At 33.6% G+C, this 17,072-nt stretch overlaps 1 protein-coding gene across 2 annotated transcripts; it reads left to right on the top strand.

The window, feature by feature from the left end:
- The first annotated feature begins 9,158 nt into the window (after positions 1–9,158).
- On the top strand, positions 9,159–14,379 carry LOC141848734 (uncharacterized protein At1g03900). Of its 2 annotated transcripts, XM_074736782.1 has the most exons (5): positions 9,159–9,331; positions 9,428–9,955; positions 13,264–13,545; positions 14,044–14,161; positions 14,265–14,379. In XM_074736782.1, the coding sequence occupies exons 2-4, from the start codon at positions 9,443–9,445 to the stop codon at positions 14,110–14,112; spliced, it is 864 nt and encodes a 287-aa protein (XP_074592883.1). In that variant the 5' UTR covers positions 9,159–9,331; positions 9,428–9,442; the 3' UTR covers positions 14,113–14,161; positions 14,265–14,379. The 2 variants fall into 2 exon arrangements, with proteins under 2 accessions (XP_074592883.1, XP_074592882.1); XM_074736781.1 differs by having other exon boundaries at positions 14,044–14,379.
- The last annotated feature ends 2,693 nt before the right edge of the window (positions 14,380–17,072 follow it).

Raw genomic sequence — 17,072 nt, 5'->3', positions numbered from 1 at the left:
CACCAATGTCACCTACATAGACGAGGATGTTGTCGTTGCCTGTCTCCAATTGCACCACCTCGTCTGCAAACTGACATCGCCTCCTCCACAAACTATCCCGTCGTTGCTCCACAGTCGCCTCCTTGTGCACAACAGCCTACAAAGGATAATTTTAAAAATATATATATTGTTAATCTTAAAATCATAGAAAATCATAGGCTTCTGAGATTTTTGATGGACATGGCGGGGATGTCCCATTATAAAAAATCGTTGATTATCTAAATTAAATAAGATTTTCATTGATAACATATTAATGAAAAAACATGTCGGGGATATTCCAGTATAGGAAATCGTTGATTGTCTAAATTAAATAAGATTTTCATTGATAACTTATCAATGATAACCTATCCTCTATAACCGTCAACGCCGCCTGCATCGATGAGGATGTTGTCGTTGTCTATCTCCAACTGCACCACCTCCTCCGCAAACCAACGCTGCCTTCTCTGCAAGCTGTCTTCGTCGCCGTGGTCACCTCTTGCTCGTCATCATCGCCTCCTCGTGCATAACGGACTACAAAGGATAATTTTAAAAAAAAAATATTATTAATCTGGGAATCATAGAAAATTTTAAACTTCTGAGATTTTCAAATTTCATATTATATCTTCTAATTATAAGATGTTCCATTATAAGAAATCATTAATTACCTAAATTAAATAAGATTTTCATCGATAATCTATCAAAGTTATCAACATGATCTCCAACCAAACGTCCCCGTATAATTATTCTGATCTCTTTATGTATCAATGTTTCCTGTACTGATGAAGCCAGATTGAAGAATTTTGGTTCCTATATATTTATTATTGTGGAGAATAGCTCCACCCTAGCTGAAGCTGAAGGTAGGCTTTGCTACAGATGTTGAGTCTACACAAATAAAACATGGGATCTAGTACCTCATCCTGTTCTGTTCTGTTGGTCAGTGGGTATATGAAGTCAAAAAGAGTATGCTAGGAATACCATGTTCCTTATGTGGATATCTGCCAAGGTGCATGTTAATCTACTTATTTCTGTCCAGTCTCCCTATAAGTTGTACTTTGATTGCTCCCTTTATTAATTGGATACTAGAATTCTTATTTGGATGCATATATATAGCCGACCTCCTAAGTTTACTAGACAGTGTAGACTTGTTCAATGGACTAAAGTAAATAGATGCACAAAGTGAATTTAATTTACTTGAGAAAGTGTTATCTCCTACGTACGTATACTAGATAATGTAAATATATATACTTACTTTATCAAAAGTAGAATATGTCATCTCAACGGTTTTACACAATTGGGCCTACAACTATATGTAAAAAGGTAAATCGAAAAATTACAATTGATCACGATGAAAAATATATGTACTTACATCTTCTCGTCTGATAGCTGTACAATAAATAAATATATATATATATATTATTCAACCGATTTCACTATAAGAAATTTAAATTATCTGATAATATATAATAATTAAATATATTATATTAATTGATTATTTATATATCTTCTTGTGTAATTATAGTCAACATATAAATATTTATGGAAGACTACTGTGACATATATCTTAAAAATCGATATGAAAGAGGGAGAGATTAATTATATTGTATAACTATTACTGTTGGTAATGCACACTTTTACTTGTTGCCTATCGACACAAAAGTAATTATTTTCAATCATTACAACTCTCTTGCGTATAATGGTAATTCAATATCAAATTTTAAAAAAGTGGTGAGCATATTGTTAGTGTGACGGAAGTGGATTGAATTTTTAAAAGAAAATGGTGAATAGCGACCTGCAAATAAAATATTATTTCTCTTGCTTACAATTTAGCAAGGACACATACATTAACAATAAAATGAAGTCATAAAAAGAAAGAAGATATGAAAAATTATTTGATTATAATCCTCGATTGTTAGTCCAAGAACTATGAAAGCTCCACTATCTTCTCCTTCTTTGGAAACAACTCAGAGGTAGAGAAGTCTCTTACAACGGTTAAGCACGAGAAAATAAAATAGAATTGAAGTACAAAAATGAATTCGAGAGTGTGTTATTTTTCATCTTCGAACTTCAATCTATTTATAACCTTCATCTCGATTTGATCGTTGTACTGACGTGGCACCTTTGGTCGGAGTCCTTAAAATGGAGCTTTATTGCAAGTTGTAGTGTGTCTCTTTAAGAGAGCATAATAAAACTCCTATTCCATTACCTCTCTTGGTGGATGATTTATCCACGAAGATTTTTTAAGTTTGTTATAACTCGATGCAAGAGATCTCGGTTAGGAAGTTGGCTAAGGCTTGGGCCTTTATGACTATTCTTGGTTGGTACTGGATGTTATATTCGTCAAGTTTTGTAGTCCATCTAATCAAGCATCCCAAGGCTTCAGGATTAGTTAATTTTTGACCCAGAGTATTATTGGTCAGGATCATAATAAAATATGAGATGAAGTACAATCGAAGTCTTCCAGCTGTCAATACTAATGATGGAGCAAGTTTCTCTAAGGTGATATATCGAGTCTCAATGTCCTTCAGTAGGTGACTTGAGAAATAGATAAGTTGTTGAAAGTTTCCTTCTTGTCGTACTAGCATTGAACTGAGAGCACTTTCGGAGGCTGACAAATATAGTCATAGAGGCTCGCCCATTTGGGTTTTGATAGAACTAGAATAGTTACCAGATTGGCCTTTAAATCTTTAAAATTTTGGTCACACTTTTCATCCTAAATAAATCTGGTAGCTTTACGCAATATTTTGAAGGGAAGGTTCTTTGCCACTGATTATGATATAAATTGAGATAAGACAATGATTCATCCGACTAACCTCTGAACCTCTTTGGTATTTTAGGAGGAAGCCATATTTTGCAAAGCTTAGACTTTTTCCGGGTTAGCCTCTATCCCTCTTTTAGTAACTATATATCATAGGAAACGACTACTCTTTACACCAAACGTACACTTGTTTAGATTTAATTTAAGGTTATTCTTCAGCAAAGTATTGTATACCTCTATGTTGCGACCTATCTAGTGCTTAAAGACTCAGTCCACGAGTCATTGATAAGTAGCCCATGCATTTTTAACCTAAAAGGTATAATTATATAACAAAAAGTTTCATCAGAGGTGATGAAACTAACCTTCTCATGATCTTCTTTAGCCAAAGAGATTTGATAATATTCTTGATACGCTTCGAGTATGCATATAAGTTCGCATTGTGAGGTTGAATCCACTAGCTGATCAATTTTGGGGAGAGGGTAACAATCCTTAGGGCAAACTTTGTTGAGATCTTGAAAGTTGATACACACCCGTCACTTGCCCCTAGAGTTTGGTAACAATACTACATTTGCGAGCCATGTCGAAAATTAAACTTCTCGGATGTGTCCAGCCTTGAGGAGTTTAGTGACTTCGGCATAGATTACTTTATATTGCTCTGGTCCAAAGTGTCACTTTTCTGTCAGACAAGTTGAGACTCAGGAAGTATATTGAGTCAATGTTCCATTACGATGGATGTCATGCTCTTGTGACTTCATGGGGAGCCTAGGCAAAAACATCATTATTCTGAATAAGGCAAGCAACCAATTCTGTTTCAGCTCGGGCATCAAATCGGCTGAGATTTGGGTGACTCTATCAGGTAGACTGGGCATAACCTGTACTTCTTCTTTCTCATGTGGCAATCATTGAACAAGTGTCTCTTGTAAAGAGTACACTTTTCCCTCGTAGTTCTCCGTATCTTTTTAAGATCGGTCCTAACCATTGCAATGTAACATTTTCAGGTAATGACATGATTTCCATTGACCGAGCTGATTTAGTCGGCCATCGAGAATTTAACTTCTGGTAAAAAGTGGATATTATTGCTTAGAATGCACTGAGAGCTGGTCTTCCCAGAATGACATTGTAAGAGGAAGGGGTGTCTACCACTGTGAAGATGGTGCTTTGAATTTGTTGTAAAGGTTCCTAGCATAAAGACAGAGGGAGACTGATTTGTCCTAACGATTTTATTTTAAAAATGCTGCTCTACTATATCAATACCCATCCAGAGGAAGACTCGGTATATCAATATCCCATCTGGGTATTGATATAATAGAGCAACATTTTTAAAATGGCATAGATGATTCTCTGGGTCTGATAACCCTATGTATTCCCCTAGTTATGGTTATCGAAAGTGCAGTGGCAACTCTTGCTCAACAACTTTCTTAGAGAAAAATGTTTGGGGTATGCTTACCTCATCAGTAGTTATTATCTTGCCTTTGTGATCCCACAGGGGGTGTTCCAGCTCTCAACTCGTGTGAATCCTAATCCGAAAAAGCTGTCTCTTTATTAAGAGAGTTCATAATAGGTATATCCCCTCTTAATGGTAGTGATACTTTTTTAGGTGGGGAAGCCTCTTTTGGGGTAGGAAGAGGAGCTCCTGAAGGAGGTAACAATGAGTGTTATTGTAATACCTTTAACATCACTTGGAATAATAGTTCATTAATCTTCTCGGACTTGATGATCATTGCTTCATTGTAGCTTTTCTTTTCAGCGGAGTCATGATTGCAGTAATTCTTCTAGTGTTAACCATCGTAGCATTTCGACTCTGATTTCCCATAGACAGTGTCAATTTATTCAAGTCAAATGTCATTGATGATTAAACCACCGATCTATGAAATATTGACGTGCACGCTCTTCAAATATACTTATCGAAAAAGATGAAGAGACCTGAAAAGTACACAAAAAGAGAGTTAAAATGATATCGATAATGGATCTCGGCAAGTCACTCTGACGCTCAAATTATGATTTTATGTGAGGAAGGAGATTAAGAACTTAAAAAATTATAATTTCATGTGTACATACCTATACTCATGGGTATGAGCAACATTTTATAGAGTTATCAATATCCATTTAAGATATATTCTGAAATACGCGTTTTCAATTTAGAAAGATTATGAAACATGTGTTTTTGTTCCGATATACTTATTTCAATTATCCATGTCTTCTGAAATATTTTTCTATTTCTTCAGGAGAAATAGTCTTAGAGTTTCCTAATATTATGAGCACATTGGTTCCCAAGGTTCAGCCTGAGACTGAAATGGAGTCAATGTAAGAGGCTAAAGTTGAGACCCAAGGCTGAGATGAAGCTGGTGCATGTGACTGAGCGGATGCCGAGGTTATAACCCGAGGTTAAGAAGAGGTCAAGAACTGAGGCTAAACAGATGCAAACGGCAGAACTCGAGATCGGGATCTGAGATCGAGGAGAAATCGACACATGAGGCCAAGTAGACGCCGAGATCGGAACCCAAGGTTGGGATCCGAGACTGAAAAGAAATCGGTATGTGAGTCCGAGCAGATACCGAGGTTGGAACCTAGGACTGAGAAGAGGTTGACACATGAAGTCAAATAGACCTTGAGATCAGGACTTGAAACCTAGTGGAGGTCAAAATCAAGGCCCGAGACGTAGGTTGTCAACTAACCACCCTTCGAACATTATATAATCCTCCTTAATCCTACTTAATAATTTCACTCCTTTCTTATTTTAAAGCCACCTTACGGTCACATAACAGTCATGAGATGGTCACATGGCAGTTATGCTATTTTGCCGTATCACTAAAATTCTTATTTGGATTCATATACAGACAACAACCAACCTCCTAAGTCTACTGGACAGTGTAGACTTGTTCAATGGACTAAAGTAAATAGATGTGTGGTTTACGAAATTCCATATTGCTACAAGTATGGATTTTGAGATGAATAGTTAGGCATAGATAAGATCATTTGTTGGTCATCATCATTCTAAATTAGAAAAAAATTCTTTTTTCTTTTGCTTCTGCAAAAAGAAGAGGGCAAGGATTAAAATCTTGATGAAGTCGAGCAAAATCCTCCTCCGTCATGATCAACTGCAGTTTCTTAATTTATTTCTTTATAGATAATCGTGGGGCCAACCGTGTAGGACCGCTAGGGTGACGGATTCCACCTTCTAAAATATTCTTTTTGATGAACATGTTGACAGTATCATTATCACAAGGAAGAATGAACACAATATTTGAATTGAAGAATCATTTGCAATTGCACAAGTTTCAGACCAAAGATAGGCCAGCTGAAATAATTGAGGAAACCAGCAGAGAGAAAACAAGCATGTGGACATCCAATGGTTACTAATAATCAACTTAATTAACTTAGGATTGAACAAAAATAAACTTAGGGTGGCTTAAACTGACATTATAATTACGTGGGTATTATCATTCAATTTTTGGATTATTCGCAAAGTATTTCTTGTCATAGAAATATAATTTGAAACAAAATCTTTCCACCCCACCCCCACAAAGTATAGACACTATAAATGTATATATTTAAACCTTCTAATTTAATAGGTCATACAATAAATCTATATATTATTCAATCGATTTCACTATAAAAATATATAATAATTGAATATATTATATTAATTGGTTACTTATACATCTCTTTGCACAATTGTAGTCAACATATAAATATTTATGGAAGACTACTATGACACATTACGAGATCCCAGCGGAATTGTAATAAATGTGGATGCACGTGAAATTAATGATAATGAAGATGACGACGACGATGACGACGACGATGACGACGACATCGACGATGATGATAATGACAATGAAAATGAGGACTTTGATTTTATATAAATAACGAGATCTTTTATAAATGGTAAGAAAACTTTTATGAGTAATTTAGTTTTATTCTTCATATTTATATAACTCGTTGCTTATTTACTTGTTTATATATTGTCTTATTGTTAAATATTTGTAATTAACTGTTGATGCACTGTATATTTCTTTTATAGTTTATTACAGGTGATATTATTTGCATATTCTATTTTGCACCCGTCGATCCCGTACGTAGCACATCATGGTCGTAAATTTTTTCATATTCTTCTTTGTGTAATGAATATTTATTATTTTATCTCATATCAATTTTGTTTGACAGTTTCGCAGAGGTGGTCATAGACGGAGTAGTCCTGGCCAGTCTGCTTCAGCACCTGGTGCTGCAGGACCTTCCCAGACACCTGACCAGTCTCCTTCAGCACCTGGCGCTGCAGGACCTTCCTAGACACCTGGCCAGTCTGCTTCACCACCTGAGGCCGTAGGACCTTCGCCACCACAGTCTCCAGACCTTTTACAGTCTTCAGACCCTTCTCCTAGACAGTCCACTACTGAGATCCAGAATACTCGGGAGTTTATAGTCCCTCAGGGCGATTCGTAAGTATTTATTTTTTTTAGATATTCATATTTTATTTTATTTAGGTTACTAATTATTGTTTGCAATTTTTGTATAGATTTTAAAATTCTGTACCAGTTATTCATGAAATTAATAAAATCATAAATAATCATTAGGGAGGGGCTTTTATGATCTACACTAGCACTCCATCAACCACAAAAGATTTATGGTGGAGTGAATTTAAGGTATATATTTTCTTTAATCGATATATCTAATGAACTTGAATATATCTAATCATTTGTTATTTTTTTCATTTTAGCATGCATTTACTTGGGATCCAGCAGAAGAAATAGAAATCAAGCGAATTTTTTTTAAAAATGTGAGGATCATATTCGTCATATTCTAAATCATGTCAAGACGAGAGGCAAAAAATCACCGTGCATCACCGATGAAAACTGGACGAGGATCCTCGGTGTTTGGGCCACTAAATAAAGAAGTCACCAGAACAAAGCAAATTAAACATTTAATTCTGGTGACTCATCTGCTACATATGCGGGAGATTCCATCAACATCGAGGAACACACACGCAGATTAGTAAATTTCTTATAAAAACTATGTTATTAATTTAATTTAAATTATTCTTCTATTTGTAACAATGTATTTTTAGGCTAAGGAGATGGGGAAGGAGTCACTTTTTATCGAGACATTTACCCGCACGTTTCAAAAAAAAGATAAGACTTGGAGCGGGGAAAGAGCTAAAGCTATGAAGGTTTCAATTTTAATATTTAATTTAATTGAATTTTAATAGTTATGTACCTTCTCTAACTTATTAAATGTATTTATATTTCAATACAGAAAAAATATGATGAGCTCGAGCTAGCACAGAGAAGTTCAAGTGCTAGTGATAATACTGATGGATCTGAGCCCTCCATTGGAAATAACTTGAGTATCTGGTTGGAGGCGAGTGGAGGATCCAAGAGGGAGGAAAGGATATTGAGAATGAGTTCTCTGAGCAGAACTCATTGAGTTTCTGACACATCTTTTTCCACCCAACTAGTAATGAGGGCACAAATAGACACCCTAACTGAAGAAGTCTCTCATTTAAAAGGTATCATTTTGAAAAGATATGAAGAAATGAAAGAAATGCGCAGACAGCAGGATTTTATTATACATCATCTTCAGTTAGGGTCCACTCCGAGTGAGCTTCCTCTTGTTCCCGGTGATGACGGTAATGCCGATGATGACGGTGGCGACGATGATTCTTCGTAGCCTAGTTGTGTATTAATTTTTTTTTTCATAATTAGTATTGCTTTAATTTTTTTCAATTTGCAAAAAGCTCGTCGCAACTCTCGACGACAAAAAATTACAAATTCATTGTAAATATGGCGACGAAATTGTATTTCGTCAGAAATTTTGTCGCCAATTTGGCGACGAAAATGAAATTTCGTCGCCAAAATTGGTGACGAAAATGCAATTTCGTCGCCAACGTTGGCGACGAATTCTGATTTTCGTAACTAATTTTGATGACAAAATTTCATTTTCGTCGCCAATTTTGACAACGAAAATCCCTTTCGTCATTATAGTGGACGAACAAAGGAGGGAGAGTTACGGTCAATTTGGTGACCAAATTATATTTTCGTCGTCAAATTGGCAACGAAATCTGGTTTTCGTCGCCAATTTACAACGAAAACGGTTTAAATGTTATTGAAAATTTGAAATAGGCAATTTTCCTCTGCTATATTATCAGTTGTGTTCATAATTACTATATGCAACAGCGTACGATAAATAATTACTATAAATTATAGTATTTGTAGAATATAAATAATATTAGAATAAAATTATTTTTATGATGAAAAAGATGATGATGTTTGATATTTTAAATATATAATTCTTTTTTTAACAATAATAAAAATAAGCGGTGCTTTTTGATTTTGCCTAAATTGTTTTTACCACTTTCTTTAATCTCACAGAAGGAAGAAAGTGTGGAATGAATCATTAATATAATAATCCGCACATCTCCCTTTGCTCGCACGTCTTCCTCGCAGGCTTAAGCTTTTCTCCCACAGATCCAATCTCCAACCTACTTTTGCTGCCGATCGACAGCCTTCTCGCGATCGTTGAACTCGAATCGCTTCCTCTGTTCTTTCGTTTTCAATCTAGGTAAAAGGAGTTGTTCTTGTTGGAGTTTCTATCGCCCGAAATCGAAAGGTTTGATCTCGTGGATAAATTTCAGATTATACCTTTTTGCTATCTCAGATTCCGGCGAACAATATGTCGTCGTCGCGGCGTGTTGAAGCGGCGGCGGCGGATGGTGAGGATGAGGAAGCGTTCGAACACACGCTGTTGGTGGTGCGCGAAGTGATAGTGTACAAGATCCCACCGAGAAGCACTAGCGGCGGGTACAAATGCGGGGAATGGCTGCAGTCCGACAAGATCTGGTCGGGCCGCCTCCGGGTCGTCTCCTGCGGCCACCGCTGCGAGATTCGCCTCGAGGATCCCGCTTCCGGGGAACTCTTCGCTGCCTGCTTCATCCTTCCTGGCCAGCGCGAGAGCTCCGTAGAACCCGCCCTCGACTCCTCCCGCTACTTCGTTCTCAAAATCGAGGACGGCCGCGGTAAGCACGCCTTCATCGGTCTCGGATTCAACGAGCGCAACGAGGCCTTTGATTTCAATGTCGCCCTTTCGGACCACGAGAAGTACCTGAGGAGAGAGAACGACAAGGAGGAGGGTGAGGACGAAGATAGCCACATTGACATACATCCGGCAGTCAACCATCGACTAAAGGTGCTTGTTTGGATACTTGATTTAATATGCATAGTTTTGATTTATCTTTTCAACTTTTGTGAACTGCTATTTCGTTTCCCGAGATCCAGATCATTTTCCTCGTGAATTTGTTATAGTTGTCCTTTCCAATTCTAAACAGATGAACGTGGAAATACACATTGGGCGTATATTGCAATCGATATTTGGAATTGGAGTCCTTTGGGCTGAATGTTAGTTGATGTAGCATCGGCACTTCAGTTCTATGGACAGAAATTCTTTTGCAGAGCTTGCCCTTTTTACTAGACACCTTCAATTTTGCAATTATTCAACTCACTAAGTTATGTAATTACAATGTCAACGAGTCAGTGCAACTTTTAAAACTAAAAATATTGTTTATATTAGCCTTTATAAAAAAGGAGGATACTATTTCAAAGTTATTTCCTTTCTATTTTTCTGCACTGGTAATCAAGGTTGTTTAGATTTATCACCTATAATGACTACCAAATTACAGATTATTTCCAAGTTTCTAATTGTTACTAATAATACTAAAATAATAAAATTTAGTGCTTGACCGCCATGCTGACAATTGTGCTCTCTTAAATCATTTGAATAACCACCCCTCTACACCTGCAAGACTTTTCTATAGTTAAGGGATCTCTTTCTATTGATTATTAAATTAAATGTAAACTAGATCAATTAGCTTCTTCCCATCTAGTGTATTTAGTCTATTTCAAAGATTATTAAGTTAGATGTGTATTAGTAAATTTGATCGGTATAGATAAGTTGATTGAAATTGAAGGCGCTATGTGATTTTGTAAGTAGGTGCTAATGTGATGGAGCACTGCAGTACATATGCATGTGGATTAATCTGACCTAAATCTTTTTTTTTTTTTTTTTTCAGACAGCAGTGACAATTTTCAGGCCATGTGTTTGCCAAAGTAATCTCTTCCCCTTTACTTGTTTTATATAAAGTTCGGTCAAATTTTGTCAAATTCCTATAAGAGCCTGCTAAAGAGTATGCATTATAATGAAGATTTTTCGAGTATCAGCTATAGGCAAATGGATGTTTAATAGGAATTCCGCTCACCCAATCTTCCACAAGAATGTGTTGAGTATGCCTACTTGGGTTGGTAATAAATGTTAGCGGCAATAGTATAATAGGGTTGCTAGAATCAGCTGATCCATCAAGCCGTCTCAGAGAAAAAGATGGTATATCTAGATTGTGAACAACTAGAAAATATAGAATACAACATTGTGCAAGTTAATCTAAAATCATAAGTCATATGTATAATGCCTAACCCTATTGGTGAAAAAATAAACATAATTTATTTAAAAATATATAAATGTAATAGATATAACTTACAGTAACATGAGAAACAGATAAAAAAAACTTTAATAATCCCTTTTCAGCTTTGTCCTTAACTTTTGTTTACATGATAGTTGTTTCTATTATTTGTATTAGGCACCAAATAAAGTATTTCCAAAAAATATTACTTAAATGACTAAAGATGTTCCTCCCATTTTGTGTAATAATGAATATTTTGAGAAAGTAATTAATGACTACCTTAGGAAATTTATCCTTTTAATTTCAGGACAGATATCTGCCATGTAACCATCATGTTTCAAAGATTGGTACATGAGAATATGAAGTATCTGAACTTCAATATAAGTTCATAGGCTCAGTGGAAATCTCATTAATATAAACATTTCCATCGCATACTAAACAAGGGTTTACATCTGGATTGTGATTTATACCTGATTTAACTAGACTAACCAGAGACCAAAATGGAGACAAGACTGACAGATGAGATTGCAAGAATGATATTTTGTTAGGTTCCAATAAGGGATGGATGCCTATTAAAATTGTCTGAGTAACAAAGGCATACATTCATGTATTTGTGTAACCTTCAGATCATTCTATCTCTTTCGGCAACTGTATGACTTTAACTGATAACTGTGAATTATGCATTATGATTTATGATGTCTCTCCCTTAACTATGCCTTCCACTTACATGGTTTCATGAATTACTAACCCCCTAAAAATCTACTTATGTGCTTTACCATGATAAAGCATGCCAATTAGATATCTCCAATGTATGTGAATTCTTTGATTTTGTACCTAAATGAATATTGTTAGATGAATACAATCATCAGCAAATGGTTTTCACTTTTTTGTCTTCTCATTTTGTGTTTTTTGTTTTAATGCTTGAAGGTGTAACTTCATAGGAAAAAAAGAATATTGCTTTTGTCGTGTGAGCTCTCACTTATAGTTCATTTCTTTGCTTTTTTTCTTCTTATTGTTTCTTTGTTCAAGCTTCTGTCAAACAACATTTATAAAATTGAAATTGATACAAGAGCAATAACATGATTACACAGAACATACTAATGCTCTCAAATTAAATTTAAAGCGAAACATGCAACCCATATTGAGACTTCAATGACATCAACTCAGTGTAAGTTTGAGATTCTTGGTTAGAGCTTCTTGTGTATTCAAGTTTCTTGTTTGATCGATTGAAATCTTTTCCAACTTTCATAAGAGTCCATGTAGTGGAGATATGTAAGCTGAACTGCAGTTGATGGAACATGGTGAATGAACTCATCTGATATGTTATCAGAATGTCCCTATTATATAACTCAACTTCATCTCACCCTATCTTTATTCGCAACTTTATTTCACCTATCAGAATTGCACGCCACACTGATTGGAGATTTGTAAGCTGAATTACAGTTGATGGAACATGATGAATAAACTCATTTGATTTGTTATCAGAATGCACCCATTAGATAACTCAACTTTACCATATTTTTTTCAGTTCATATTACTGTTAATTTTCTTTTGGCAATAATTTTTAATCAGCATGATTATTAGCATAACCAAGAATCAAAATCAAAGACAAATCCTCAGTTTGATGCTTTCTTAGAGTTGGTCGTATTAACAAGTCTTCTAAAATTTGCACAATGGGTCTCTATAAATATATACAAACTGATTGCCCAGAAAAAGTGGAGCGGAATAAATTAATACTACTACTCCTACAATATTATGCATATCCAAGGAGCAAAGTTGTTAAATCATAAAGAAAAATAGTGGAATCAGTCACTTCATTTTCGTTAGAAATCTTTTCCATTCATTTAATTCGATGGGAAGTTTTGCATGATAAGTCACTCTAAGAGAAACCTTGCTTGTTTCAGAATCTTTGTACTCTGCATTAATATTCTCTTCATATATAAAGATTCTGTTTCTGATTTTTCATCTCATCTTTGATGCCCATCAATGTATGCAATGCTCTTGTTTCTTCTATTTCATATCACACTATTTATTCGATGTTTAGGAAGGAGAAACCATTCGCATAAATGTGAAGAATAAAACATCTAGTGGAGGAGGCATGCTTTCAACTGCTGGCTTAACTGGAGGACCCTCGAACAAGCCAAAAGTTGGTACACTTCTTGCACCTCCACCTGGTAGTGCAGGGAAGATCAAGTCCCCTCTTCCACCACCACCTAATGATCCTGCAACTGCTAGGATGGCCTCAGGTCATAATGCTGGACTGAAGGCTCCTGAGGAATCTACAGGCCGACCTGTTGATCCTTTGTCCGATTTTTCTGCCATCGAGGTATGATTGTTTATTTTGCTTTGTTTATTCAACCACAAACTTTCTAGTAGACGTGTCTACTAATAAGTGTGTTTAGGAGATACAAATAAATGGCATCCTGTCTAATTTACTACCAGAATTAGCAATCTATATGCTGGTATTTTTTTGTATCGCCACTAACTTCTGTCTATATGCAAATGGGCGAAGACAGTTAATTTGAAGCTACCAGAATAATTGAAAATTTGCCTTCTTCTAATTCTCTTTGATTTACTGTTTGTGTAATAATTGTAAAAGGTTTCTTGAACTATGGGCTCCCATAAATAATAATAAAGGTCTCTAGAAAATTCTTTCATGGAATTTCTACAAGGCTTAGTTTTTTTCCCATGTGGATCACATCCGGCTTTTCATTCTAGATGATCTATTTTTTCAGAATGACTGAATATATTGTATTCATGATGCAAGTAAAGATTATTTGTTTCTTTAGTAAATATAGATGGTTACCCTCCGTTGTGCTTGCAGAGAAATCTACCTTCTTCAACCAAGCCAGGATCTAATAAGAATACTGCATCTGGGTGGGCAGCATTTTGAGTCAAAATGAAGCTTCTTGATTTGAGTCATGGTATACACGAAGAGAATGGTACACATGTCTAGGCTCTAAAGCCTCAGTTTTTCTTGTTTGGCTGGTAATAATTCCAGCGTAATTATCCATGCTTATTTGTGCCGTGTATTGGATTCTCTAGGGCATGCTGCGAATTATTCTTCTATCTGAACTTATTTTGGCCGGATGAAGCTTTGTAAACTGCATTTAGTCCATCTATATACAACTTACTGTTAAAATTTCTGATATATTCATTTGATCCATGTGTGTATGATGCATTGTCACCCTATAACAGTTTATGTTAATATTCTCTGGATATCCAGACTATAATGGTATGCATCCTGAACAATTTCCTTGGCAGTTAGCGGATATCAGTTTTTGAAGATATGGACGCGTACGGCCGGCCCGTATATTCAGGTTATATTTGGTGTTCCCAAAATGAGGTGTTTAGCATTTTTGATCATTTATGTTTTTTTTTCTTATCTAAATGTTGTTTTGCTCCTTTGTTTGTTTTGCGTAGAGACATTTGGTCATTGGCTTATAACTATACCCATTTCTGAGGCATTTGATGATGCTTACAAAAATTAGTAGTTTATGATAGATATCTTATTAAATTCTCATGATTGCACATGCACATCTATATGTATATATTATTTGTTTGAGAACTGAACATTATTACTCATCATTGTCACATTAGTGTGTTTAAATGATGATCTTTGAGAAACCGAGCCATTCGACTCATTTCTGTGCTTCCATCTATATAAGTCTACACTCCTTTTGATAAAGAAATCTGAGAAAATAGATGGTTGTAGTTCTTGTTGTCTTCGATCTGTATTAAACGCCACTTTGACACTATCATTTGTGGTTTTTTTTTTTTCTGGATTTCTTTTCTAATGTCTGAGGATTAATTCTTTTGATATTGTATTTGCAAATTCTTTGGATATCTTGTATGTGATCTTTTAAGATTTGGAATGAGGTATTGGGATCCACGTTCCATCCAAGAATCTTCTTCCACTAAACTCATGCTTCTATAAAAAAAAGTTCTATACAAGTTTTTTTTTCTCTCTCTCTCTAAGTTTTCGAAAATTTATTTGTTCTGCATATAAAGCCAATATTTAGGTTGGATTAATGGCTTTACATAATCAGACATTAGGAGGTGAAGGAGGGAAAAGAAGGAAAGTACATCAAACAATCAGATGAACACGTTTATGTGCAAGTTCTTCCTTTCTTCGCTATCTTCGCAAAGATGTTTATGTTCTTTTAGAGCAACTCTAATCAATATACTAAAAATTTAAATTTGATGTCAAAATTACATCATTCCTTTTTAACCCATATCATAAAATGCATCATCAAATTTGATGATACCGTTTACTTATTTTTTTATTATTATATTATATAATCAAATATAAAAATAAAAATAATATAATATATATTATTATATTTAAAAATAAATATAATATATATTATTAAATATCATAAATAAAAATAAATTTATAATTATTACTTTTTTTCTCATAATATTAATTATTTATTATAAATATAAATTAAATGTATATAACAACATATTTTAATTTTATTATACATATTTACAAAGATTTAATTTATTATAAATTTTATTTATAATATATTTAATATATTTTAATTATAATTATATTTATATATTATTTAACTAATTTTAAAATGTGAAAAATTAATTTATTAAATATAAATAAAATATTAATTTTAAATATAATAATTATCATAAATTAATTATTAAATTAAAATGTATGTTGATAATTAAATTATGAATAAATGAATAAAAATAAATAGAATATTTTAAAAAATATCTTTTTTTTTTGTGAAATGGTGTGAGTGGATTGGAACTGAAATAGTGTTTGGTGCTAAAATTACACTATTTCGGTGTGAAAATGATATCAAATTTAGTGATATGGATTGGAGATGATTTTAGAATGCGCTTTCAGTTTAACGATTTTTGTATAAGTTTGATCGAGTATTGAATTCGATACGATGGAACGTAAGTGTCTTGTATTTATTGCATCACATGCTCTATCTATTCATACCTTAGGTGTGAAGATTTCTTGTTAGTTGAAGCATTGATGGCTGAATACTTTCACGTTCTAGTAGATGTTACTTGGCCTGATATGATATGTGGACTTAGTTCCAATTGATTAATTTCAATTTTTTTTAAAAAAATATTGATTTCTATTTGACTTTTTTTTGTATTTGTTTATATATTTCTGTATTTTTTTTACTTTCATTATATTTCCTTTCAAAAAAAAATTTTATTTGTTCTTTATAAATTTATTTTCTCAAACTCTCTCTTCTTTCGATTTTTATATAGGAGTGAGTAAAAATTCGATTAAATCGAATAAATTGATAAAATTTAAAAATTCAATTCAGTTATTTTAAAATTTTAATTATTTTTTTAATCGATTAATTCAGTTCGATTTCGATTTTAAAATTTTTTATTCGGTGAAATCGTATAAATCAAATTAATCAAAATAAAAAATAATTTATAAATTTTTATCTAAGTAAATTTATAAATATCTAACTAATTAATAAATTTTTTATAATATTTAAAAAAATTAACTATTTCGATTAATTTGGTTGAAAATTAAATTAATTGATATTTTATCAGTTCGATTTATTTAATTTTTATTTGAAAATTCAGTGGATTCAATTAGTTTAAAAAAATTCAATTTGATTTAATTTTCAATTATTAAAATTTTAAAGCTTTTAAACTCCCGTTATGTGATATGATGGTTACATAGCTCTCAAAATATTTTAAAATTGTACCATCAGTGAGCTTTTAAGACCACTAATGAAGTTTTTTTAATTAAAACTCATTGATATTCTATAATGTTTAAAATTTTAATATGATTTGAATTAAGAGAGTTTTAAAAATTATTCTAATTGCACAGATAAGCTTACACTAATATGTCAATTTTGA

Source organism: Curcuma longa, chromosome 17 (genome assembly GCF_044706935.1).
Source record: "Curcuma longa cultivar G26 ecotype Majalengka, Jawa Barat chromosome 17, ITB_CL_G26_1.1, whole genome shotgun sequence".
Classification (NCBI taxonomy): Eukaryota; Viridiplantae; Streptophyta; class Magnoliopsida; order Zingiberales; family Zingiberaceae; genus Curcuma; species Curcuma longa.
The sequence above is the reverse complement of the archived record's forward strand: the minus strand, read 5'-3'. Positions and strand labels throughout refer to the sequence as shown.